General features: G+C 58.1%; 1 protein-coding gene across 5 annotated transcripts in view; it reads left to right on the plus strand.

The window, feature by feature from the left end:
* Nucleotides 1-4015, plus strand: part of SGSM2 (small G protein signaling modulator 2) — a 36192-nt gene extending 32177 nt beyond the window's left edge. For 3 of the 5 annotated variants that reach the window (XM_082068373.1, XM_082068377.1, XM_082068374.1), the window contains 4 exons: nucleotides 259-368; nucleotides 588-684; nucleotides 1127-1294; nucleotides 2079-4015. In XM_082068373.1, coding sequence (XP_081924499.1) covers nucleotides 259-368; nucleotides 588-684; nucleotides 1127-1294; nucleotides 2079-2167 — 464 coding nt within the window. In that variant the 3' untranslated portion in view covers nucleotides 2168-4015. Of the gene's footprint in view, nucleotides 1-258; nucleotides 369-587; nucleotides 685-1126; nucleotides 1295-1599; nucleotides 1767-2078 lie in introns of those variants that run through there. The other 2 variants (XM_082068376.1, XM_082068375.1) reach the window with 2 other exon arrangements.
* The last annotated feature ends 5872 nt before the right edge of the window (nucleotides 4016-9887 follow it).

Genomic DNA, 9887 nt, shown 5'->3' on the forward strand with positions numbered 1-9887 from the left:
AATTTTAGTACGTTTTCAAAGCAGCCGTGTGCCTGCAGTTGCTGAAGCTGAAAACTCACTGCAAGCTGGACTCTTTTGAAACATAACTAGTAAAAATGGTCCAGAGCCAGGTCCTGCCCCTGCTTCATTGAACTGCCGGTGACGGGGCCAGGGAACAGCAAAGGGGGAAGCCCGTTTTTCCCTTGTCCCGCAGTACGTTGTTTTGGCTCAGGAAGTCACAGAATTAGCAACACCGAGGGTTCTGCGTTTCACCCGCAGATCAGCTGGCGTACAGCTGCTTCAGCTCCCTGATGAAGAGGATGAGCCAGAACTTCCCCACCGGCGGCGCTATGGACACGCACTTCGCCAACATGCGCTCCCTCATCCAGGTGGGTCTGCTCAGCCTTGTTTGCCAGACGTGCGCTGGGGCCCAGGAGGCGCAGGGGCTCCAGTGACCGGGGTACCAGGCATCTGGAGCTGGGGAGGACAAGGACTGTTGGATGCAGCCCCAAACTGATTTTCCACGGGGGAGTCTGAACCGGGCTCCAGCACCTTTGGTCTCGGCTGCTTTCAGACACAACGCTGACAGCTGATGTTTTGCACTCTAGATTCTGGACTCGGAGCTTTTTGAATTGATGCACCAGAATGGAGATTACACTCATTTTTACTTCTGCTATCGCTGGTTCCTGCTGGACTTTAAAAGAGGTAATAATGTTCTGTGCTTATAGTTTAGAGTTGTGCAAAACCGAACAGCTCTGTGTCTTGTTGCCAATTAAAAATAGCAGAGTTTTAGCACTGATATGTCCACTGCAAAGCCAGGAAGGGGCCCTGGATCCGCATTGGCAGTTGTAGCCTCTCACGTAGCCCCACCTGCAGCAGAGGGGCTGTGAGCCACCGCTGTGCTGCGGCACGTTGCTGCGGTTTAGGCATCGGCCTGGGGCGGGTCTGCACCACCGCACCTGCGCTCGGTCTTAGTTTGTCTTTAAGCCCAGCTCTGTTGCCACACTTGGCGCGAGTGAGAGCTGTTGGGAACGGGGGGGCGGTCAGGGACTGTTTGTGTCTGCATGACGCCTGTAAGATGTGAGTTAGGCGGGGAAATGGCCAATTTGAATAATCAGATGCTCTTGTAATGTTTATTCCCATTCAGAATTGTTGTACGAGGATGTATTTACAGTGTGGGAAGTTATTTGGGCAGCAAAGCACATCTCTTCAGAACATTTTGTCCTTTTCATTGCCTTAGCACTTGTGGAAGTTTATCGAGAGATTATCCGTGATAACAACATGGACTTCACTGATATCATCAAGTTTTTTAATGGTAAGAGAGTTTTTCAAGAGAGCTGTTTTGATAAAAGGCAGCAACGTGAGCTGTTCGGCTGCCAGGACGAGCCCCTGGGCCTTGACACCCCCTCTCTTACCCTGTCACGACACGAAGCGCCCCGATTTTCACGTGTTCCTTGGCCCACGCAAACAGCAGCTGTAGGAGCTACACGGACCTCGGCAGGCGGTGGCTTCTTTGGTGCCGGTGGTAACTTTTACCACAAAGCAAGATGCAGAATTTCTGTTTAGAAGATTTGCCACAGTGACTCTTTGCTCTCGGTTTAATGTAATTTTTTGCAAAAGTCTCTTGCAGGTTCTAAGACTACTGGTCGTTTCTGCTTACGGGGCCGGCCCTGCCGGGGCCCGAACGTATCAGCCGGTGTCGATGCCCTTTGGTGGCTGATGGTGGAGAGGCAGCGTGTGCTGCCCCGCGCGGCCGCAGCTGCGGAGCGGGGAGCTCTGCGCCCGCACAGCCCGCACAGCACGGGCACTTACTAAATGATCGGTGCTGTGGCTTCCGGCCCTGCTGCGGGAGCCACAAACCGGGGGCTCTTTCTGCTCAGCCACTCCAAAACTGTACATCAACGCTTCCCTCGAAACTCACCAAAACCAAACAAAACGCCCACCCCGCCCAAAAAGCCAACCAACCAACCAACCAACCAACACAAAACCCACCAGCCACAAACACATAATTAATTACTGCTCATGCTACATTAATATCCATGGCAGGGCAGAGAAGCTCCTGCTGCTGGCAGTTAAGAGCGCCTGCCTGTGTCTTTCAGAGATGGCCGAGCATCACGATGCCGAGGAGATCCTGCGGATCGCGAGAGACCTGGTCTACAAAGTGCAGACGCTGATCGAGAACAAGTGATGGGGACAGACCGGCGTCGGAGCTGTGGGACGGAGCACTTCTTGCACTGTCACTTCAAAACGGTGTTTTAATTGCATCTTCCATGTAATGTAGGAAATACTTAAGAGATTTGTAACAGACTTTTAAAAACAGAACTTTTCCTTCCCCAGATAAGGTTTGTGTTTGATAGGCCTTGTTACACTCACTTTGTATTTCTAGACAAAACCTTTTTGCATTCTTTTACCTCCCTCTCTAGAAGACGGTCTGTCTACACCTTTGAGATATTAAAAAGGGGGGACTTGACATACTAGAACATTTCTATTTTTAATTGCCGCACGTCGTGCGCGCTGCCAGGACCTCGGGGCGGCTGCAGCATCCAGCCGGCTCCTCGCAGGATCGCCGGACTCGGTGTCTGCGCCTTGAGCGTGGAAAACGGGTCGAGCTCCTGTTGCTGAAATGCCTGGATTTGCATTCAGCAGAGCATTTAGCAGCAAGTGAAGTAAATAAGGTGACCAGGTTACCAGCTGGGAGAGCGGCCTCCAAGTAAATGGCGTGGTTCCTGTGAGCAGGGGGGCTGCCCGCGGGAAAGGGGGCGTCAGCGGGAGGAGCGGGTGGTGCACACGGGGTCACAGCACATCTCATGCATCTCACGACCTGTGCTCCTGGGGAACCTGGTTCAAGTGCTTCACGTATTCCAGAGCGTTCCCACCTTTGCCATCACAACCCCAGTGATCTGGGGAAAAAAAAAACAAAACAGAACTGAACGCAGGATGACTCTGAATCTGAATTTCTGTGTTTCTGCTATTTGTTTGGTTTTTCCAGCCTCCAGCCAGGGCTACACGGTTTTGTTCCCATTGAACCTTGTAGAGAAGGCAGCTCTGTACGCTTTTCACAGACGGTCTGGGTTGAAGGGACCTGCCCAGCCCAGCCCGGCGCGGGCAGGGACGTTGGGACATTGGGACATTGCGCCAGAGCCGCGTGCCCAGAGAATTCACATGAGCCACACCGGCTCACGTGAGCTTCTAAAATCAGAGTTATAGCGAAAAGGGTGTAGGGAATGTAACCGTCCCGTTCACAGACTCCCGTGCCGAAAGGGGATCTGCTGCGGTCGCTCCGGCGCCGTTACCGGGCAATGGGCGTTGGCTCCGCACTCCGGCCGGCACTGCCACGGGGCCTCGTGAGCAAAAGCATTGGAGAAAATGCCAGATTTGGCTCCAGAAAGACCATCTGTGCTTAGATCTTCTGACTGCAGGAAACTAAAAATGGTACCTAATAGTCTTAAAAAGGGAAAAAAATGCACACAAAGTGCTGCTCAGCTCAGTGGCCAAACCCTCCCTCCGGCCACCCAGAAACGTGAAGGGACGGCAGACCAAAACCAAACAGCCAAACCCGGTACCTTGAAGGGCTGAGCCGGTTGTTCTCTGGTCAGGGAACACGAGTGGCCGGAGCGGGGTGGGCGCGGGGCCGGAGCGGGGCCGGAGCGGGGCCGGCGCGGGGCCGGCGCGGGGCCGGAGCGGGCTGCTGGGCCACGGCCGGGCAGAGGAGCCTGATCGGCCCTTTGGGCACCTGAAAAGCAAAATCATAGTTTTTAAACAACTGAGGAGCGAGAAAAGTCTCCAACTCAGAGCCCGAGGGACTGATGTAAAAAATAAACCTGCACTATTTTTCTTTGGTATGTTGGGAATGTACGATACAAAAAAATGGAACCTCTGCGAGTTTTGTTGTATTTGGTATAATATTCTGTCTAATTGTATTTTATGAATGTTGTGTATGGACTTATTTATTTTTGCTGGGAGCAGACTATTCTCTTTGTTGCTCAATTATTTATGTTGAAATGTACCATATGAATAAATACCTATCGTCAAGGCAGCCGCCGAGCTCTGTGTTTCTGTCCCCCCAGGTCACTCCAGAGGTGGAACGGGGAGTCCTGGGGCCGGGGCCGCCTGGGAGGAGGGTGCGGTGTGTAATTAACGGTTCTATGACGAGCGTTCCGGGCCGCGGCACCGGGCGGTGGTTAAAGCAGCGGGACACGGCGCCTGCTCTGCCGGTGGAACCGGCTGCTCCCCGCTGCAAACCAGCACCAGCAATGTCCGCTTCCTGCAGCCAAACACAAGTTCCACCACAACCACTAGAACCAAAGTTCTACTCCCCAGCCCGGTCACAGCTGAGGACAATTCACCCCCGCCCTGCCCGTCCCGCTGCCCCCACCTGCCAGGAAGGTTTGACTCACCCGCTCGGCCCAACAGGCTCCACGTCCACGTACCGGGGCCCAGGCAGCCCCAAGGCTCCATCGTTGTCTGCAGGAGAGCGCTGGAGGCTGCGTTGGAAGGTTCACCGGGGCTGCGTTTCCGGTTCCTCAGCGCAGCTGTGGGGCCGCAGCCCCCCCCGGCACCCCCGCCGGCTCGGCCGCGTCAGGCGCACGCGGGAGAAGCTCCAGGTCCCGGTCAGACCGGCGCCCGGTCGCTGGTGTCGGAGGGGCCGCCGCGGCCCCGCGTGCAGACACCGCTCGGCTCCTCGGGGAACGACAAACACGTGAACGACCTGCAGGCGAAGCACAAGCGGGAAAACGCAGAATCCTGTTTCAGCTTTCAGTGCACGTTTATTTCAGTTTGATATTGATTTCAGGCAAGTGCTTATTACATGGATATTATTCATGTCAGATACCTAAAATCTGGAACATGAAGAGCCGGTATAGTACAGCTGAATAGTAAAAATACAATATGTACAAAATTAGTTGTTTTTTCACACAGCAGATGTATCCAAACACATAAAAATCTTTACAGTCTAGGGTTTTCAATATTTACTATTTCAACAAATTGTTAACGCAGTGACACGTCCTCGCTGTGAACACAGGCGGCACGTCCCCGGGGGGCCGAGCCGGGGAACATACAACCTGCATCCAAACCGCGTCCCGGAACCGCGACCTGGAACCGCGACCCGGAACCGCGACCCGGAACCGCGTCCCAGGAACCGCGTCCCAGGACGGGCAGCGGTGAGGGACACGGCACCGGCAGCGGGGACCTGACGTCCCCACCCAGCAGGACCTGGGCTGCCGCTCGACCAGATGCAAACAGATTGTTGGGTGAGTTCAATTAATGCTTCCCCCTCTGCGAAGGAACACCCTTTTGGATCAGATGAAGGCAAATCCGTAAGGCGTGCGGAGCCGGCGTGCTGGGCGGGCTGGGAGCGCACGGAGAGCACGGGGCGGACACGCGGGGTGAGCACGGGGGGCGGACACGCGGGGTGAGCACGGGGGGCGGACACGCGGGGCGGACACGCGGGTCAGACGTCCGTCCCACCCCGGGCCGAGGGCTCCGTGTCCCGGGGCCGGGTCCTGCACACTCCGGTCCCCTGGAAACAGAACACAAGGTGCACGAAGCTGCACGCGCCCGGCGCTGAGCTTGTGCCGGTATTCTGATAAGTCAAGTTTGGGGTTATTAATTTTAAGCTTGATATCCCAGGAAGGGAAAGATGCCGTGAGTGACCCTGTCCACAGCCTATTTAACTCTAAACATCTGTTCCTAACTGACATTTGATTAAGGGAGAAAAAGTTCTAAAAATAGAGTTATAATCAATCTTAATCTGTTCAAAATGATAGCGAGGGATGGAAAACAGGCCAGAAGTAGGAGTTTGCCTTTCCTCATTCCAATGTCTTTTAGAATTAAAATAAGACTGAAATGACTAACTGTTCACCCAAGAAAAACCAGACGCAAAGTCTCGGATCATGGACCTCCCGCAAGTGCCTGAAGGTCACCGGACGGAGCCGGGGGAGCCAGCGCGGCCGCTTCACCCGCCATCGCCGCGCACCCGCTGGGGACGCCCCACACGGCGCTGGAGCAAAGGGCCGAACCAGCCCCAGCTGCCGCGTCACCGGCCAAACCCGCCCCAGCACCGGACATCTCCAAACAGCCCGGCCAACACAACCAGCACCAACGGTCACGCTTCATTTTAATGCAAAAAGTCCATTCGGGATGCAAATCAGCCCAAAAGAGACACAGGTATACACAAAAACCGGAGACACGATCAAGCCTTGCAGCAAATGTCTATACATCTATGAACGAGCGTGCAGACGGACACCACACCAACATGAGCAGCGATCTCACCTCCACCGAAACCACTCAAAGGCATTGCACTTTTTTTGTTTCTATTATTCTTTTGCTACAGAAGGCCACTTTAACCAAAACAGAGACAAACGGCAGCAGCAGCAGGCGGCGGCCCGGCCAGGCGCACCCGCGCGGTAACGCGCCCAGTGCCCATCACTTGGGGTGGTTTCCTACCCAGACTGTGTATTTTAAAAGAGCAGAAGCCCCTGCAGAGGGGACACACGAGTCAGCTCTCGCACCCACCCAAACCGCTCAGCCTGGCGCTGGCGAAACAGCTGCCGGTGCCTGGGCCGCTGCTCCGGGTCCGTCCGCCAGCAAACAGCGGCCCCACATGGCAGCACCAGCATCCCCGCATGGCAGCACCAGCATCACCAGCATCCCCACGTGGCAGCACCAGCGTCCCTGCATTGGCAGCACCAGCATCACCAGCATCCCCACATGGCATCACCAACATCCCCACACGGCAGCACCAGCATCACCAGCACCCCCCCCATGGCAGCACCGGCATCACCAGCATCCCCACATAGCAGCACCAGCATCCCCGCATGGCAGCACCAGCATCACCAGCATCCCCAGCATCCCCACATGGCATCACCAACATCCCCACATGGCATCACCAACATCCCCGCATGGCATCACCAGCACCCCCCCATGGCAGCACCGGCATCCCCAGCGCCCCCACCTCTGCTCAGCCTGAGCCCAGCGCGGGTGTTGCCTGAGCCGTGCAGATCAGAACCCGCAGCCGGGGCCCTTGGCAGCTGCCACCGCGGCGCCCCGGCCGAGTCACCGCGTCCCCAGCCCCGGTGGCACAACCGAGGCCGTTTTACTCCGAATGACACCAAGGTTTCTCCAGCACAACCCCTCACCCCGCACTGGGACGGGAGCGTCACCCTCAGCGGGGCTTAAAAACCGGGCTCATAAGCTGTGAATTCAAAAATTCCTCCTGCCTGTCCAGCCGGTGCCGTGCAGAACATGGTGATAACGACTTCTGGTCACGTCTCCCTCGGCCTCCGCCGGGTCGGGCTCAGCGATGGCGGGAGGACGGGCAGAGGGCGGCACGAGGGCACGAGGGGGCCCGGTCACCCACACCCGCGTTACCAGGTACCAGTGTTGTCCAACAACAGAGGAGATTTCTCGTAAACTTCAGATTTATTGATTTTTTTGGGGGGGACAAATTAGGTCTTCTGAATCCCAAAGTGTACATATATATATATATATTTATATATAGCTTTCTCCATAGGGAAAACACATATATCAAAGGAGGAGAGACATTTCTGAAGTGCCCCTTGTTATACAGTACTGAACTCGGATTCTGTGAGCACAGCGTGTCCCCGCGTTCCCGCGGCGGCTGCGGAGGGCGCGCTCGGGTTCGCCCCTTTCCCACAGAACAGAGGGAACTTCGCCGACCGAAAAAACAAACAAAACACCCCAAAGAACCATCTCTGGTGGTTGTGGAGGAGAATGAGCCCCGGGCCGGCCCCAGGGGACACAGCGGCCAAGCGGCGCTGAGCTCCAGTGACCAACCGGGACATGATGGGACCACACAGGGCAGGGGACACGGGAGTGCGGGAAACCAGCACCCTCGAGCCACCGGGGAAAGGGGCGAGGAGCTCGGCAGCAGCACCGGCCCGTCACGGCCACTAAATAACCCACGGGAAAGCTTACTCGCCCATGTCGGATAGAACGGGAGCCCCTCTCCATCGCCTGCACCTTGTACCGCAGAAACCGCAGAGCGGCGAGTGCCCGGCCCCGCGGCGGCTCGGGATGAGTGGGGTCACCAGCGCAGACAATGAGCCACCGCGCAAAACCGCACGGGAAAGGAGAACTGCCTGCACCGGCTGAGCCGCGGCTCCCGCCAGCACCGGCACACGGAGCGGCACTGGGACGGATCCCGCCAGCACCGGCACACGGAGCGACACCGGGATCCCGCCAGCACCGGCACACGGAGCGGCACCGGGACGGATCCCGCCAGCACCGGCACACGGAGCGGCACCGGGACGGATCCCGCCAGCACCGGCACACGGAGCGACACCGGGATCTCGCCAGCACCGGCACACGGAGCGGCACCGGGACGGATCCCGCCAGCGCCGGCACACGGAGCGGCACCGGGACAGATCCCGCCAGCACCGGCACACGGAGCGGCACCGGGACGGATCCCGCCAGCACCGGCACACGGAGTGACACCGGGATCCCGCCAGCGCCGGCACACGGAGCGACACCGGGATCTCGCCAGCACCGGCACACGGAGCGGCACCGGGACGGATCCCGCCAGCGCCGGCACACGGAGCGGCACCGGGACAGATCCCGCCAGCACCGGCACACGGAGCGACACCAGGATCCCGCCAGCGCCGGCACACGGAGCGGCACTGGGATCCCACCAGCGCTGGTGTCGGCCCCCTTCCCACGCCAGGTTTGTGCAGCCAGCTCGGCCACTCTGCCCTAGAAATGAGGCTTCCTGCCTCAAATCTGGTATTTTACGTGTTGGAACAGTAAGGAAAGGCAGAAAGATGCTTCCTCCCCGTCCCCACACAGCTATGAAGGCAAAGCCACGCGGCTTCCCATTGCAAATACTCCGTTTTCAGGAGTTTCCGATGAGGAACAACTGTCCTTATACCCAACACTGATCTCTGAAATACTGACACAACACGTCCTTGAGAAGGCTCCAGCACGTACAAGACGATAAAGCCCCGTCGATTCTGCTTCCCCCACAGCACTAACGATGCACTAGATGTGACACGTTTAAATGTGGTTTAAGGATAAGGAATTCTTAAAGATTTGTCCGTTCTGCAGAACTGTGCCAGCAAATGGGCAAGAGCTTCCTGGACTCCAGGACACAGGAAAAAGAGCAACCCAGGGCTCTATCAAGAGATCCAGCGCAATTCTCAGCCGCCCTGCTCAGCCAGCACCACCACACTCGCCTCGGCAGCGCCGCTCCTGCCCCCAGCGCCGCTCCTGCCCCTACACGATGGCCAGAATGGGCAGGTTTCCTCAGAAAACCTTCAGCACAGCTCCCAGCAGCCCCCGACCAGGGCAGGTCCTGCGGCAGCCAACAGGCACTGGGGGCAGAGCTGGGTACGGGAGACCTCGACCCACAAGCAGCCAGAGGCGTCCAGACCGTGCGGGTGCTCAGCCCCACCTCACCTCCTCCTCCTCCTCCTCCTCCCAACAGCGGCACCTCCGCGGTCCCCGGGCAGGCCCTGCAGAGACCGTCCTCCCGTCCTGCCCCAGAGCGGCCGCTGGCTGCAGCAGGATTGTGCCCGCGGCACGGGCTGCGGAGGATTTGTTTGCAAAGAGAGGAAGATGGAAAAGAGATGGTTAACACACGCGGCGCGGCGCGAGGGCCCCGCGAGGGTCAGTGGAACCTGCCGAGCGGCGGCCGGGCCGGCGGAGCAGCACCGACCCGCCCGGCCGCAGGAGCCGGGGCTGCTCCTCGGGGCGCGTCTCACCGCACGGCCTCTCACCGCCGCCCGCAGCAACCCGGGCTCCGGAGCACAACAGAGCCAGCGGCCCCGGGGACAGACAGACCCTCCCGCAGCAACCCGGGCTCCGGAGCACAACAGAGCCAGCGGCCCCGGGGACAGACAGACCCTCCCGCAGCAACCCGGGCTCCGGAGCACAACAGAGCCAGCGGCCCCGGG

The sequence above is a fragment of the Streptopelia decaocto genome (genome assembly GCF_964273445.1).
Source record: "Streptopelia decaocto genome assembly, chromosome: 18".
Lineage (NCBI taxonomy): Eukaryota > Metazoa > Chordata > Aves > Columbiformes > Columbidae > Streptopelia > Streptopelia decaocto.